The sequence below is a fragment of the Orcinus orca genome, chromosome 1, assembly GCF_937001465.1.
Source record: "Orcinus orca chromosome 1, mOrcOrc1.1, whole genome shotgun sequence".
Taxonomy (NCBI): domain Eukaryota; kingdom Metazoa; phylum Chordata; class Mammalia; order Artiodactyla; family Delphinidae; genus Orcinus; species Orcinus orca.
The window spans coordinates 3,175,201-3,193,313 of record NC_064559.1 but is presented as its reverse complement, the minus strand read 5'-3'; the positions used below and the strand labels follow the sequence as shown (position 1 = coordinate 3,193,313).

Below are 18,113 nucleotides of genomic sequence, written 5' to 3'. Positions count from 1 at the left end.
GAAATCAATGTTAAAAGAAAGGAAAAAAAAGGACTAAAGGAAATCTTACAGAACATACAAGAAAGGGATTAATTTTGCCTTAAGGGATCTAGCAGATTGTATTTTTCAAAGATGGTCATAACAATACCTCTTCTGTTATTTGATCTCAACACTCCTTCAGCAAGAAGTGGAGTTTATTTCTTCACTTTCTTGAATCCAGGAGGGCCTGTGATAGCCTTGATCAATAAAATGCAGTAGAAGCGACACCTGAGCCATTTCCAGGCATTGTCCTTAGCTGGCCTGGAAGCTTCTGCTTCCTGCCATTTGGAAGCCAGTGATCATATAAGAAGAGTACCTATCTGGAGGCTGTTATGTGTGAGAAACCCAAGCCACATGGACAGTACCCATGCAGTTGCTCTAGTTAAGAGCCTCAGCTGAGCGTTTCACCCATCAACAACCAAAACAAACTGCCAGCCATGGGAGTGCGCCATCTTGGACATCCAGCTTAGTCAAGCCTTCAGATGACTGCAGCCCCTGGTACATGGCAGAACACCCACAGAACTGTGAGGCGTAATAATAGATTGTTGTTTTAGGCCACTAAGTTTTGGGGTAGTTTATTACACAGCAATAGATAGCCAGAACAAAGGGATTGGTAAAAGCTTACTGGAGAAGACTATGTTTCAGTTGAGTTGAAGAATGAAACTATTTTGACATGTAGAGAAGAAGCAAATTGATAAAGAGTATGAATCCTTTGGAATTTTAAAAACAACTTTCAAGAGATATAGAAAAATGATTATTTGGAAAATATTTATTGATTCCTAAGTATTACAAGAATCTTTGTTAGGCATTAAAAGTGATCCAAAGATAATACATAATGGCTGCCCCAAGGGAGTTCACAGTCTTGGCTGGATCTTCATTTTTTCAAATATTATTCACATATTTATTTAGCACATATATATTGATTTTTTCCTATGTGCCAGCTCTGTGCTAGATGCTAAGGATACAACCAAGAGCAAGATATATCTAGATCTCTCAAGGGGATTACAGTCGATTATAACACAGTGATAAATAGCATGGTGGGGGAAGTACAGCTATGAGAGTATGGAGAAAGGACCCTTAAGCCAAATGTAGGGTTACAGAGTAAGATAGGGTATGACTTCTCAGAAAAAAATGAAATCTAACCTGAGACTGAAAGATTGAGTGGGAGTCAGCCAAATAAGTGTGGGTGGGTCAGGAGGAAGAGGGTTCTAAGCAGAAGGAACACATGATAAAGGTTAAAAATAACTACTAGAAAGAATAAAACAGAAATCCAATTAAAGAAACAATAATAATAATGTACAAACCCAACAAGAAGTTGTTATGTATCATTCATTCATTGCTCTAACTCATTTAATCTTCTCTGCAGCCATATGAAGTAGATACTTTATTATCTTGTTTTACAGATATGGAAATTGAGGCACAGAGAAGTTAAGTAGCTCCCCTAAGGTAACACAGCTAGTGAGTGCTGGAGTTGGTATCAAGATTCAAATGGATCCAATCTGTCTCCAGAACACAGGCTCTTAATCAATAAAGTAGAAGTATTGGTGAATAGCATACAGTTGAAGATTGAGACCATGAATTAAGAGTGGCCCCAAGATTTGAGGTTTTGTTATATTTTTTTCATTGTAGCACTGAACAGCTTGGATTCTATGGAGAGGAAGAAAACCACTAGAATCAAGCAGAGTGGGATCCATCCATTTGGATGGAATAGAAAGCAAGGAGTTGAAGTATTATGTGGATTGATGAACAGTAACAATTAAGTTGGACGGGATGAAAGGAAAACAGAGAGGACTGATAAATGGGGGGAGTTGGAGTTCCCTGTGAAGAATAGATGTAGGAGAAGCAACTGAATGAGAGAGCTAGTAAGTTAGGAGGCTTTGAACAGAGAGTCCTAAATCCAACACTATTATCGTAGATGAGGCACTTCTGTGGAATGACAAGGTCGAGGTCCAGGATGTGGTCATGGGACTTGGAGACTGAAGTATGATGGAGGTGGAAGGGATTGAAAGCACAGAGTTCTAGGAACTAACAGGCTAGGGAATTGGTTGGGTCATCAATGTAAACTTTGATAGTCACTCAGTGTGATGTCAGGGCTGGGGTATAGAAAAAAGATTATGAAGTCTTCAGTATTGGGTAGAAGTGGCCTAGAGGTTGATTGATGACCACAGTGAGGGGACAGAGGTGATATAAGTAGTATAAGTAACCTCAAATGATTTGCACATAAAAATGGAGACAGGGTTGGAAGTTTCGGTGTAGAGTAAGGGTACCATGGCAACTCCCAATCTTGAGATACTTGAGCTGTGGGAGAAGGCTGCAAGAGAGCTGCTGTCCTCAGGTTTAAGCTAAGGCCAGGAGTCTGAGGGGAAATGCAATAAGTAAAGCAAAAATACTGGAAATTTTGCCTACCAAAAAACAGATCCAGTGGGCTCTGTGGAAGATTTTGGAAGGGAAGGGAGAAAAGAGAAGTTCAGCAGGGAGACAGGAATCACAGATATGGATGAGGGTACACCTGCGAGGGCACACTTAACTAGAGGAGCTCTGAGATGTGAGGCTGCTGTGTTCTCAGCAGCCCCCAGTGGATGTGGGGATTAAGGAGAGGGGTTGCACCTGGGCAGTGTTTAGGGGACCTATTAGTACAATTGTAGGCACAGGAGGACCTGAGTCCTCTTCTATTTACTCCACCTAAGTTTTTTTTCCTCTGCTCCAAGGCAACTTAGCATCTAAGCACTTAGATATTCTTTTTCTTAATAATCTGATGGTTCAGGGCTTGTGTCTCCTCTCACCATGGATACTGCAGCCACCTAACTTTCTTCTTGTTATTCAATTTCTGTAGACTGTGATGGTTATTTTGTAGTCAGTCCCTATTTAAACCATTAAGTGTGTGGAAAGTTTAAAAATTTAATTTTGCAAAGCAATTCACATATTTAATATCCTGAAAGGCCAACCAAGAAATCCATGTTGAATTATTTTGTTAAATAAATATACCAGAGGTAAGGGGTGGTAAGTAGGCAGAACATAGAGGATTTTTAGGACATTGAAAATACTCTGTATGATACCCTAATTTTATACATTTATCCAAACCCACAGAATGTACAACACCAAGAGTGAACAAGGTAAACTATGAAATTTGAGTGATAATGATGTATCAGTGTAGGTTCATCAACTGCAACAAATATACCATTCTGGTGGGGGTGGTTGATAATGGGGCCAGAGGTATATGGGAAATCTCTGTATTCCCCTTAATTTTGCTGTGAACCTTAAATTGTTCTAAAAAATATAGTCATAATAAGTAAGTAAGGACTTCCCTGGTGGTCCAGTGGTGAAGAATCTGCCTGCCAATGCAGGGGACACAGGTTCGATCCCTGGTCCAGGAAGATCCCACATGCTGCAGGGCAACTAAGCCCACGCACCACAACTACTGAAGCCTGCGCGCTCTAGAGCCCGTGCTCCACAACAAGGGAAGCCACCACAATGAGAAGCCCGAGAACTGCAACAAAGAGTAGCTCTCACTCGCCCCAACTGGAGATAGCCCGTGCGCAGCAACGAAGAGCCGGTGCAGCCAAACAAAAAAAAGTAAGTAAATAAATAAATAAGCAAACCATTTTTTCCTGTGTAGCCACTACTTAAATTGAGAACACATTACTTGCTAACATTTGGTGTGTCTGAAGAGATCATTACAAATTGCTTCCCTCTTAATCCCTCAGTCTGAAGTGACTTCACCTTGTATTGTCATCATTTTCTCATCAGTGATCAAGCTATCTCAGCTGACAGTATGACTTGGTGCTTGGCATAAAAAACTGTGTGTCTTAATATCTTTTTCATGCCTTTCTTCACACCTCTCCAGCAAGGCCCTGGACTCTTTTGTGTTTCACTAATCACAGCTCCTTTGATCTTTTTTTTTTTTTTTTTTCCGGTACGCGGGCCTCTCACTGTTGTGGCCTCTCCGGTTGCGGAGCACAGGCTCCAGTCGCGCAGGCTCGGCGGCCATGGCTCACGGGGCCAGCCGCTCCGCGGCATGTGGGATCTTCCCGGACCGGGGCACGAACCCGTGTCCCCTGCATCGGTAGGCGGACTCTCAACCACTGCGCCACCAGGGAAGCCCTCCTTTGATCTTCTTAATTCCCTTTTTTCCTCCCCTGATTTCTTCCAGCTTATGAAAAGTTGCCTGCCTATCTTCCTTTCACATGTGTGTTAAAGAATATCTAGTAAGGGCAATAGTAGTAAGTTGTATCAAGGAAAAGAAAAACTGTAAGCTAACTAAAGTTCATACAATAAAATAAATTTCTTCCAAAGGCTAAATTGCTCTATTGCATTAGTGAAAAAAATAGAAAGGCTAGATAGAATAAGTCTCACTGAAGGAAAAGAGAAAGGTTTGTGAAACTCCTCTTTCTTTCACAGTATTATAATCATAACTGCTTCTTTTATGTTTGTGGAAAGCAGGACAGGGGAAGGATATTGATCAGGAGACCAACTGGGTCAGGAAAGTTGGAATGAGGCTAGAGGAAATAATTTAGAAATGAGTTTTTCTTACTGGGAAAACAGACCAGGGAGAAAGACAGTAGGATACAAAAGCCACGATCTAAACAATGAAAGGTCAGTGAACCTAATATAGGGAAATTGTGTAACCGAGCAGGACCCTTTAGGGTCTTCCCAGGGCATGCCCTTCCGCCATGTCCTCTGCTTTAGCTGTTCTCTGAAGTACCTAGATAATAGTATCTGATGCACATTTCCTGAGTTGTTTTACAGATGTGAACCCCTCCCCCCCCCACCAAATGGAAGGTGTTAACTACTTGGTGACCATGAGCACATAGCCCCCACACCTCCTGAAGCCTAAGGATTGATAATGTTAACCCCTGTGACCCTGCTCTGTTACCTCACTATCAATGAACCAGAGAATTGTGCATGAGCTGATCACATACCCTGCGATACCCACCCCTCACCTGGCCTTTAAAAATGCTTTGCTGAAACCCTTCAGGGAGTTCCGGGTTTTCTGGGCACGAGCCACCGTCTCCTGGCATGGCCCTGCAATAAATCTTCCTCTGCTCCAAACTCCAACATTTTGGTTTGTTTGGCCTCACTGTGTGTCAGGCAGACGAACTTGCCTTTGGTGACAATGACAGAAAAGTGGAGAAACTGAGACTCAGAAGCAAGAAATCCATTCATCTGTTTCCTGGGAATTCAACTTGAATTATAGAGTAAATGAGCTGTAACAAATGACGTACAAACAAGAGTCTCAGTGACTGAGTTCAGAACAGGCTCAGTTCCAAGCCAATGGTGGGCCAATGGTCTCCTTTCATGGGTTTGTTATGTTACTTTTCTTTGACCAAAATTTGATTCCAGGATCTTGGGAGATGAAGCTGACTCAGGTGGAGATTCTCCTTCAATCCTTTCTAAGGTTGGAAGTGTTGATCTCTACCTCTCTAACACTTCTTGTGTTTACCAATTGAGCGTGTATAAATGGTTCCTCATGAGGTAGAAGGAAAAGAAGGAACCTCAGGTGATATGGACACAATAGGGTTAAATATAATCTTGGTTCATGAAAATATCAAGGGCTAGAGAGGATGAGGGCCAATAGGATCTCTTATGCATTGCTTGCAATGATCTCAAGTTGGGTATTCACATAACTGACAAATCGGCAATTCCTCTTCAAGGCATATACCCAAGAGAAACTCCAGGAGACACATGCCAGGATATCCAGAGCCACAGTTTTCATAACTAAAAATAAACAAAATACAGGAAGCAGCCTAAATAGCCATCACAGAGGTATGGACAAATAAATTATGGTATATTTACACAATAAAATACTACAATATGAATATATTAGTAACACTACAAGTAAAAAGAACATGTCCCAGATGACTTCATACTGCGTGATGCTCATATAATAAAGACAACTACAACTAAACCACAGATACATGTATATAACAATTTTTAGAAGTGTATATTTTATAGAATTTTTTTTTTTTTTTTTGTAGTACGTGGGCCTCTTAATGTTGTGGCCTCTCCCATTGCAGAGCACAGGCTCCAGATGCGCAGGCCCAGCGACCACGGCCCACGGGCCCAGCCGCTCCATGGCACGTGGGATCCTCCTGGACCGGGGCACAAACCCACCCCCCCTGCGTTGGCAGGCGGACTCTCAACCACTGTGCCACCAGGGAAGCACCAGAAGTATATATTTTTAGGAGCATATTATTTATGTGTGTAGATATATGTTCAGCATATATCATATATACATAAAACTTTTATATATATAAAATCAAGAGAATGATAAACACGAGATTCAGGCCAATGTAATGGGTGGGAGAGAAGCACAGAGGCTGTTATAAGTCATTCAATGTATCAATTCCAGGTTGAGTGGTGAGTTCAAAAGTACTGCTGCTTATTATTATTAATAAACACACAAAAGAATAAACAAAAATGCCTTCTCCAAGACCAGTCATAATAAGGTGTCCAATTCTGTATAACTAAGGTTTGAATAAAATTAAAAGAAAAAATATTGGTAGATGTTACATAAATTCAACTAGAAGGATTAATAACATGGCTAATAAAGTACTTTTCAGACTCCAACTTTATTTCTCCTTCTTACTTTGTGTAAAATGCACTTAATTAGGAATGAAGTGCCTTGTTTAGTTGTTACACAGGCAAAAAGGCTAGCAAGACATAAAGATATAAATGCAAAGGAAAATGTGTGTACATCATTCTGAGCACACCACAAACTCTCGGTTAAAGCACAGCTGGTTCCTGTAAATCAATAGGGGAGGAGGGTGGTGAGAGGAGAGAAGAAACTAGGCAGGGTTAGACTCCTGGGAGCAATCAGCAGTTTTCATGCCAGTTCTTAGAGTTAAGCCTGGACAGAGCTAAGACAGTTCTATTAATGACATGGACAATTATGAAAAATCTCTATATTTCTTTTGAAACACCAATAGTCCACAATAGTAAACAGTTTTGATCATAAAATAATTTGTAAATTAAACGTTTTATTAACAACTGCTCTAGCCTGTTTGCTTAAACAGAGCTCTGATGAGATTCCTGGGTTATGTAATTATGGATTTACCCAATTTATTGTTCTTCCATTTCTCTACTTCCTCTTGTCTTACTTCCTTCTTTAAAGGTCATATGCTTTGACTCACCCTGGCCCATTATATTGATGCCTAACTTACCAATTTAAAAGATAATTTGAAAATTTCTTTTATATAAATGTGAGTGAGATAAGCTCAGCATTCAGCAGGTGTGGCTTTTTGTAATAGGATTCATTAACTTTCTGCTGATTCCCATGTGACCTCTTCAGCAATGATTGTTCAAGTGTCCAATGATCATGAGAAAACTGTACCTTTTAATTTATAAATGCTGATTTTGACAGGAAGAGGCAACATGATTATAAACATGTCATACCTTTTATGCCTTTTAATATAATGTGTTTGAAATTAATCTGATAATGTAATGTTAAACATGTGTCACCTATGTTGACCCATAGTGTCAATATAATGAAGCATATAAAACTCTCCCTAAGAGTCACAGAGTTTGTTTGTTTATGAGTCTGTCACCAAACAGACTTTAGTAAAGTCTGTTACTACCTCCTACTCATGAAACTATAGCTTGATCTCTGAAGAATTTGATCTTTGAACATAGCAATGTAATGAGAAGAACAAGACTGTTAACTGTACTTACTCTGAAATAAGCAAATAAAAGTGTCTTCAGGGACTTCCCTGGTGGTCCAGTGGGTAAGACTCTGAGCTCCCAAAGCAGGGGGCCTGTGTTCGATCCCTGGTTGGGGAAATAGATCCCACATGCATGCCACAACTAAGAGTTTGCATGCCACAACTAAGAAGTCCACATGCTGCAACTAAAAAAGATCCCACATGCCGCAACTAAAGATCCCACGTGCCGCAACTAAAGATCCCACATGTTGCAACAAAACATCCCATGTGCCACAACGAAGATCTCTCATGCCACAGCTAAGACCCGGCGCAGCCTAAATAAATAAATAATGAATAAATATATTTTTAAAAAAGGTCTTCATTCTCTGTAACAATTCCATCTGCTAGAATTGTGTATGTTATGCCATTACCCTGCACTGGGACTACTACAAGTTTTCTAATAACTCTCCCTCCCCCCCAGTCTCTACCTATTTAAGCCATACTTCCACCACAGCTAGTTTCTTCTAAAACAGAAATCAAATGATGCATTTTCTTTCTTAAAATCCTTTAATGGCTCCTTAGGAAAAAGTCCCAAATTTTCAACATGGCATAAAAGACTTTTACATGGGAACCCAACCTCTCTCTCCAGCTCATTTTTTGCTATTCCCTTGTACTATCTGTAAGAGGTATACCAAAGTCACTGTATATTTTCTGAATATGCCATGCACTTTTATACTTATGTGCCTTTGAATCTAATGTTCCCTTTGCCTGGACTATTTTTTTCTGCTTTAGCCTTCATTCAAGACTCATGTCCTCTGTGCAATTTCTCTCAGTATCTCTCCTACTCCAAAAGACTTGTCTTTTCTTCTTTAATTCCATGGATGTATATATATGTGTGTGTGTGTGTGTGTGTGTGTGTGTGTGTGTGTGTGTGTGTGTATGTGTGTTTTAACGTCTCTCATAATTAACTAAATTATTTATTTACATTCCTGTCTGACTTACCCACCAGGCTGTGAGTGCCCAGGGAATAATGATATGTGGTGTATGGCTTGTACTTTATCAATCTTTCTATTTCTGGTACAGACCTGATACTTAGTAAAAACCTTAACATTTTTTAATAAAACATTAGAAAATACAGATAAACATGAAGAAAAATGTAATCTCCTACAATCTTACCATCAGGGAGAACCGGTGTTAAGATTTTCTATGTATGTAAAGCAAACGATATTTCTTTTCAAAATGGTAGCAGGATATATATTTTATTTCATAATTTCCTTTAAAAAATGAATTGTACACTGTGAATATATTTCCAAGTCATAAAATATTTTAAATCATAATACTTGATAGTTGCATTACATTTCATTGTATGCAATGCCCTTATATTTGTACATTTGAGTTATTTTAATTTTTTAGGATTATAAATGATTGCATGGCGCCCACTGAGTTCTTTTGATAAAATCACAGTAATGAAATGGTCCATCAAAGCACAAGTTTTAGTGGCAGGGACCAAACTCTCAGAAACTTCTGAGATCTACACCCTCTTTCTGTCTGCCCCATTGGTTCTTAGGCCTTAGTACCACGGGGGAATGGAATAAATATAACAGGGTAACAAGAAAGGAGGGAGAAGAAAATCTGAGATAAGTGGAGGAGATGATTTTGATTGCCTGGAGTGTGGGAGGAGTTTGCTGTATTTTCTTTGGTTTTGTTTTTGGAATAGCTGCAAAGTACATGAAAGAGATTGAGAGTGAGTGAGATTTTTAGAAGGTTTTGTTACAGGTTTTGAACATATTCCAGATTTGGTGTTTTGGGGGGACCACGTTAAAGATTCTAATGCTTTTAATTCCCCTCAGGTTGAAGGACGATCGTTCCTCTAAATGCAGTGCCTTGCTGAGGCTGACTTCGAGAGAGAGAGCTGATGCTGCTTTCCACAATTCCCCCCTATTTTTAAGACAATCAGCATGTATTTTTTCAAATTGTCTTCCAGAAAAAAGTACCAATTTAGATTATCATCAACAGTGGAGGAGTGCTTTTTTCTCTTTGAGTGGACAGATAGATGAATAGGTGGATGGATAGATGTTTATGGCCAGATGGACAAACAGAGTATTTCGGAACCAATGAAAAGGAAAGCAAAACACGTTCCTTGCAGGGAGTTAATAATACTTTGATCTGTCTAGAGTTACTGGTTCCATTCCAGGTACTGCTCATCAGGTAGCAAATGAAATAAACTCTGAGCAAGGAATTCTGTTTTATGTAGGTGAGAACAGGATTTATGAGGCAACTTAGAAGTCCATCAGGATAGCAAAACAAAAAAAAAATCTCAAAATGTTAGTCTGGTGTGTTAGAGAAATATAGATACTTGAGCGAGATAGCTGAAAGAAAACTTGTTTGGTGGGAGGAAATGAAGCACAGCAAAATTACAAAAGAGTTTGAGGAAAGCTGGTAGAGTGAAATGAAAACTTGTCCCTAGCCATTGAGCAACCGCAGGATGATGTCTGTGGTCACAAAATAAATCCACTCTACTTCTGTTTGTAGAAGTTGCTAGATATCAGGGCAGTAATAAAGGTTTTTCATACACAGATTTTAGTGCCTGAAGAGCAGAAAATAAGAGTGGAGTGAATAGAGTTTTGTTTATTTTAATATTAGTAGAACAACAATAATAACGGTAATTAAGTTATTTACATGGTTTGTCTCATCGATATTTGCATAAAATAAAAAGTAGACACTTGAACCAACTATATATAGACCTATATTTGGAATTATATATAGACCTTGACCAAAGATTATGAAACATTTGATGGTTTATATGTGTCTAGAATATTTATTTTATAGAAAGTAAAAATTCTGGGTGACATTTGATTTCTGTTTTTATGAAGACTACATTGAGAACAAAGCTAGCGATCTGTGAGTGAGGAAGCATGAAAAAGAAGCAGCATAATGGTAGAATTAAAAGACCTAGGGACCGGCACATATATACAATGGAATATTTCTCAGCCATGAAAGAAACGAAACTGAGTTATTTGTAGTGAGGTGGATGGATCTAGAGACTGTCATACAGAGTGAAGTAAGTCAGAAAGAGAAAAACAAATACCGTATGCTAACACATATATATGGAATCTAAAAAAAAAAAAAGTTGGTCCTGAAGAACCTAGGGGCAGGACAGGAATAAAGACGCAGACGTAGAGAATGGACTTGAGGACACGGGGAGCAGTAAGTATAAGCTGGAGAGAAGTGAGAGAGAGGCATGGACTTATATACACTACCAAATGTAAAATAGATAGCTAGTGGGAAGCAGCTGCATAGCACAGGGGGATCAGCTCGGGGCTTTGTGACCTCCTAGAGGGGTGGGATAGGGAGAGTGGGAGGGAGATGCAAGAGGGAGGGGATATGGGGATATATGTATACATATAGCTGATTCTCTTTGTTATACGGCAGAAACTAACACAACATTGTAAAGCAATTATACTCCAAAAAAAGATGTTAATAAATAAATAAATAATAAAAATAAAACAAGTAGAAAAAGAAAAAAATATCTAGGGACCTAGTTTTTGCCCATGATGAAGCAAACGAGATGCAGAGAGGGTAAGATTTCTTGGGCTTCCAGCTGGTTGCAGCCTCTCCTCCTCCTCTTCACTGTCTTCTGCTCTTTCTGTCCAACTGAGCTGAGTGAAGAGTGAGCTCTGAGGGGAAAGATCCTAGGGAGAAAGGGCAGAAAGCACCATCTAGGGCCAATTTGGTATCAGGACTATATTGAGCCTATAAATCTGTGACAGAATTATCATCTATAGAAGTGAGACACAACCTCTCATAGAATCAAGGTCAAGCAGTTTCAAAGGCAATGACTTGAATACTAGGGGAGAGGGCACAATTAACAACAGTAAGTCATAAAATGCACAACTCTCCTTACCCTGATGTTTTGAATGACTTTACCCTCTAAATAGCTCTTAATGGAGAATTTTGCTGGGTCAAACATAGGGAGAATGGAGTGGGGTTGCTTGTCAGCAGGGGAGACAAAAGAAATGCTTCAATATTGCCCTAAAATACATCTTCAAAGTGTGTGCCAGAACAATGCACACATACTTCAACAGAAGGCTGCAGCTAAGGCTGGAATGCTTAAGAGTCCTTTCAGCTAAAACTCTTAAACTTCAGCCAAAAAGTGAGGGCTCAGTAGCTGTAGCTGTCACTGAAATCTCTGGTCATTTTCATCATACCTGTAAACATTGAAAATAGTCACCTCAGAAGCAGCATTTCTGAATACCAAGGATCTGAATACCTACATATCTTAAGGACACATGTGCAGGATAGATGGCCTTTCTTTTGACTTCTCTGGCTTGTCGCTTTGGGAAGAAAACACACCTCACTCTAACACAAAGTAAGGCAGCTTGTGTGGCAGTTTTTTCCGCTAGGTCAACTTGTTAGAATTGGAAAACTGTAAAACTCCTTCCAGCCTGAAAAGTAGAGATTGTTTTTCAAATTAGTCCTTCAAAGGACCGCATTCCTTATGATTCCATTCTGATGAAAAATATTGTCTTTCTTTTAATTGCCCATAACTTCTAACAGCATGATCCCCCATTTTGTTCTGAAAGCAAACTCATGCACACAAAATATTTTAGTGTGTTTGACAGTATAAGGCACTGGGATAACCTTCATAAAAGGAAAGGGAGCAGGACCCAAAGATAAGAAAATCTTTAGACTCATGAAGTTAAAAACCTTCTATGGGGAATACACTCTGCATATCTATAACTTTCACAGAATGCAGTCTGTGAGAAAGGCAAGCAAAGCTCTGTGTGCGTTGCAGGGGAAGGGGAGGTAATCACCATTGCAGGGGAAGAGGTTGGGAGCAGTGTTTCCCACGAGAAGGAAGATAACTAAGCCAATACAGTCATTTTGCTAAATATCCAGATTAACGTTCTTGAAAAACTGTTTTAACATCTTTTTCCACTCTTCAATAGCTCAACTTTCACCAATTTATGACCATGGTTTACAGTTTCTTTCACCTTTAGCTGCTGAGTAAGATTCTTTCATTGATCTATTGGCTCCTTCTGACCTTTTGGACTTGACATGTCTTCAAAGAACAGAAATCAACTGGTTAATCACAGAATCAGATGATCACTATACTAGAGCAAAGACAAATTCTAAGGGTAATCTTTCACTAGACAAGGCACCATTGGGAAAAAAATACGTTCACTATATTCTTTGGACTTCGAGTAAATGTTCTCAGCTCCATTTCATTTTTTCCCCTGGGGCCCAGAGAGAGTCTTTAATGTAGTAGACAGTATAAAGGATTAGGATCAGTCCATGGGGAGGAAGAGTATGGGAAAGGTGGGGGAAAAAATGCAAGGGGGCTTCCCTGGTGGAGCAGTGGTTGAGAATCCGCCTGCTGATGCAGGGGACACAGGTTCGTGCCCTGGTCCGGGAAGATCCCACATGCCGCGGAGCGGCTAGGCCCGTGAGCCATGGCCACTGAGCCTGTGCGTCCGGAGCCTGTGCTCCGCAACGGGAGAGGCCACAACAGTGAGATGCAAGGAAGTAGATGGGTAAGAAAATAATTTTGTCCTTTATGTATTGAATTTAACCTTCTTGAATTGCTCTATTTAATCAATGTTTTTTTTTCGTAATTTCCTCAATATTCAGACTTCCATCCAATATGAAATTTCTTTTACCTTCATATCATTAAGAAGAGTTTTTCATTCCTCTCATTCATTCATCCATCAAATACTAACTAAATAATGACATTAAGCAATGTTAGGTATGGTTCCAGCCATAAGAGTCTATATCCTAGTTGGAGTAGATATTTAATAAAGAGTTTACCTTTATTTACCAAAAACAAATAAAGTGTATAAGTTCAGATACTGATAAATAATACAAAAAAACAAAAAACAGGGAAAAGATGAGGCCAGGCAGGTAGACAGGCTCAGTTCCTGTAGGGCCTTTGGTAAGGAGTTTGGATTTTATTTTTTTTGTAATGGGAAACCACTGGAAGGTTTTAAGCAAACAGTGATAATTATCACACTAATGATTTAAAAGTGGCTGCTGTGTAACTGCCTGTGGATAAGAGTAGAAGCTGGGAGACCACTTAGGAGGAAATCAGGACTATGGATGAAGGATGTTGATGGCCTGGACTAGGATGTTAGCAATGGCCAGAATTGAAATATATCTTGGATATAGAGCCACCAAGGCTTACTGGTAGAGTGAAAGAGGAATGGGGTTTGCATAAAATGAAAAAAGAACATGATTCCTAGGCATGGACCTGAGCAAGAAGGTAAATAGAATTCCTTTGCAGAGGAATTTTAGTTGCTTGTTAATACACGTGTATTAATTCATGTCTTCTATTTTCTAGCACATGTATGTATGCATGCACAGATAATGACGTGTTTACATGATGAAGAGTTCAAGTGTTATTCGGGGAGAAATCTGTGGATGATACCCATTTTTATGCCTTCCAAAATCATATATCCAATCACATATTTGTTATCTCCCCTTGGACTTCTAAGACATTTTAAGATATATCACTGCTGCCACCCTAGTCCAAGTCTTGGACAAACACAACAGCCTCTTAACTGGTGTATCTGGTCTTCTTACAATTTTCCCAACTCTTCTCTACATAACAGCCTAAGGAATCTTAAAATCGCAGCTTGCTTTCCTACCTAAGATCTTCCAATGGTTTTCCATTGTGTCTAGGATAAAATCTGTCTGCCTTTCCCTCTAAGATCCTAGGATCTCTGGCTATTTCATTCTCCCCAGCCTCAGCAGCTACTCTTCTCCACTCTCATTCTTTCTGCCTTTCTGTCTGCTCCAAGAAAGTGCCCAGCCCATTATCTATCGCCTCAGTGTTTCTCTTTGGACAGTCGTTCATCTACCCAAGATGCTCTTTCTGTAGCCCTTCGCATGGTTCCTTCCTTCTCATTATTCAGGTCATATGCCTCCCCCTCAGAAAGGCTGCCCCTGAGCACACTCTAAATGGACACCCGTTAAGACACTACCGCATTACCCTGCTTGCATTTCTTTCATAGTGCTTAGGTCTCATCGAATTTATTTATTCGTTTTCTTCTCCACTGTCTTTCTCCTCCCTGAATGTTCACCACTGTATCCCTAGTACCTAAAGCAATGTTAGCACATAGCTGGCACCCAATAAGATTTTGTTGAATACATGAATTCTCCTTTTATGTAAAATTTAGAAACAAAAAAGCTGGACTGAAGCCTGGTATGAAGTAATAAGAAACGATGACACATGTCACATGCATTGGCCAACACGGCATGTGGTAGCCTTCCTTAGCATTTTGAAATTTAGAACCAGAAAAGTTAGAACTATCGTCATACTTTGGGGAAAACACAAGAAAGAAGGCAAAACAAAAGTCAGAATTAGTACAAACTGTATAACTCTATGTGCGATATAAAATATATTGATCTATATACAACCCAGAACAGTGTCTGGCACATATTAGGCCCTTAATAAATTTTTGTTGAGTAAATGAATGAATGAATGATCTAAAGGCCTGCAAATCATTAGACCAAAAGCAAAACCAAAATGATTAAACTTTAACTAATGGGGATATTTTTACTCCAAAATAGAAGTTCTGCTAAGGGAGGGGAAATACAGTTTAGCTGATGCAGTCCCACATTAAGCAGAGCTAGGTTTCATATAATAACGACAGAGCAGAGGAGAGCCCCTCCTACATCTTGCTAAATGTGGGCCATCTCAGCCCCTTCATCTCACCGGCTCTGTGAGAGAGGAGGCCTAACTTCACCACCCTAGGACCAGCTCCACTGCGCCAGCCAAATAAGGTGACTAAACAGGTTTTACTCCCAAGTACTCAGATAACTAGTGAACATTCAACATGATAGTTTTGCGTTAACTTCATGTTTCTTGACCCTTTTATTCTTATTAGACAGTATAAACTGAGTTATTAACCAAAGTGGGGCAAATGTTTTGATTAAAATGACTATTTACACTAATAATCTGTTTTTAAAGAGTAGCCAATTTGGGGATTAATCAAATTCAATTTGCTTTATTTTCTATTTTTAAAAATGCTGTACTGAAAAAGCAGGGGAAAACAGAAACTTTTGTATTTAATGGAAATAAAATCGCTTTTCTAGAAAAGAGCAAACTAAACTAATACCACATTTTAAAAAGGTGTATTTAAATATCAGAAAAGTTTCAAAAGAAAGTGAACAATCCTTACAAATGATTAGTAATAATCATTAAAATACGTGAAATAGGTAAGGAAGATTAGAGGTACAAACTTCCACTTACAAGATAAATGAACTGTACATCGTGAGGAATATAGTCAATAATTATACAGTATCTCTGTATGACAACAAACACGTGGTCAAAAAGTACAAACTTACAGTTATAATGTAAATAAGCACTAAGGGTGTAATGTACAACATGTAATTAATACTGCTATATATTATATATGAAAGCTAAGAAAGTAAATCCTAAGAGTTCTCATCACAGGAGAAGATCTTTTTCTTTTATTTTGTATCTGTATGAGATGAGGGATAATGTTCACTAAACTTATTGCAGCAATCATCTCATGATGTATATAAGTCAAATCATTATGCTGTACACTTTAAACTTATACAGTGTTGTATGTCAATTATACCTCAATAAAACTGGAAGAAAAAATTAAAGAAGTTAATCTCTGATAAACAAATAAAAAAGAGTAATGATAATTAATATAATACTGCTAACAGGAATAATATATCCAAAGAGATTCTTACCAAGCCACCACCAATGACAGCTATGTTTTTCCTTTGAATATCAGAAGAATCCATCACTGCCAAAGTGGTTTCCATAATTTTTGCTGGTCTTGTCACGGAGAAGACTGTCTCCTACACACTGATTTCCTCCGGTCTTTACTCTGCCCAAAGCCCTGCAATTGTGAGCCAGCAGCATTATTTGAGCAAGGCTAATTTTCCTTGAACTTAGAAGGTAGCATTTAACCCGTTAGTTGCCCAAAGGACAATCAGCTCAACTTTAGGAAAAAAGGGAATTCATTGCAATAATCAAAATTTGAAAAATCCAGACAAGTGAAGCTACTCACTATCTTATGTGTAAAACAGAATTTTTAAAGCACAGTTTTACAGCTTTTCTTCTTCCTTTTCTAAACTGTGTATTCTTACTTTCATTTTCATCCATGACTAACCATGAATGATACTTCCCTGGTCTCATGTCCCAGAGCATCTTACACTTTTCTTAGGAAGATGGCATGGTTTCATAATTGATCTGTGGATTATTCTTGTTATTAAGACTGGTCAGGAATTTCAGCTAAATGGTCCTCATGGATTGTCTTTTTTTGCATCAAATGCTAGAAACATTAGAATCTAATTTGTGCATTAACTCTAGGGGAGATGGTTAATATTATGCTTTTTATAAATTCACTCATGGTTTCATATTATCTTTCCACTTCTTTGTCTTCTTTCACCCCATTTTAAAAGCATATTTTAAATTTTTTGTGCATATTTTTGAATTGAGAGTTTCTTAAAAATGGAGCATGATGTGTAAGATAAAGTAAGAACGTAAATGAAGATGCTTTCTCCCTGGTGAGGGCAGACAGACTTCAGAACGGTTTTTCCCTGGTGAGGAACTAGAGTTAGACATCATTCAATAGTGACCCTTGTGGATAAGTATGGTTAGAGTTGCTAGAAGAAGTTGTTGTTAGGAATTTTTATTTATTTATTTACAATAGGTAATATTACATTCACATGGTATGAAATACAAGAGGCACAAAAGGGTATACGGTGAATAGTCATTTTTCTTCTAATCCTGTCCCTTGGCCACCTATTTCTCCTGCCCAGAGACATCTACTGTTTTGGTGTCTGGGTTTCCCTACTCTTCTGTAAACAGCACTCTCTTTCTCTCTCTCTCTCTCTCTCTCTCTCTCTCTCTCTCTCTCCCTCCCTCCTCCTCCCTTCCTTTTCATAAATAGTGGCCAATTTTACATACTTTTCCACGCTCTATTTTTTCATTTACAACATAAACTCAAGAATTCCAACAGAGAACAGTTTCATTTGTTTTTTAAAATTGTGGACTGTAACACAAAAAACTAAAGTACATAAAACACAAGTGTAGAGTACAATAACTTATTGTAAAGCAAGCACCCATGTATTCACTACTCAGGCTACAAAAAATCATTGCCAGAACCCCAAAAGTCTACATGTGTTCCCTGCTGATCACCACCCCCTTCACAGAGGTAACCACCACTCATACAAGTATCCTTAAAATACTTTAGGTTTGCACTTTTGCCTCATTTTAAACTTTACTGTAAATGAATTTATGTTGGGTTTTTTTCTTTGAAATTTGCTTTTTTTCTCAATATTATGCTTCTTAAGATCCATCTGTGTTATTCCATGGAGTTCTAGTTCACTCGTTTTCATGTATCCATTCTACTGCTGATGGATATTTGGGTGTTTCCAATTTTTTAATATTTTGAATAATGCTGCTGCTTGACCAACCTT

The 18,113-nt window shown here is 38.7% G+C and overlaps 1 protein-coding gene across 1 annotated transcript in view; it reads right to left on the bottom strand.

Annotated features, from left to right (window-relative positions):
- The window catches only part of KMO (kynurenine 3-monooxygenase), a 54,872-nt gene extending 38,108 nt beyond the window's left edge, over positions 1–16,764 (bottom strand). The window contains 1 exon segment of the mRNA XM_004283487.4: positions 16,377–16,764. Coding sequence (XP_004283535.2) covers positions 16,377–16,451 — 75 coding nt within the window. The 5' untranslated portion in view covers positions 16,452–16,764.
- Positions 16,765–18,113: the final 1,349 nt, after the last annotated feature.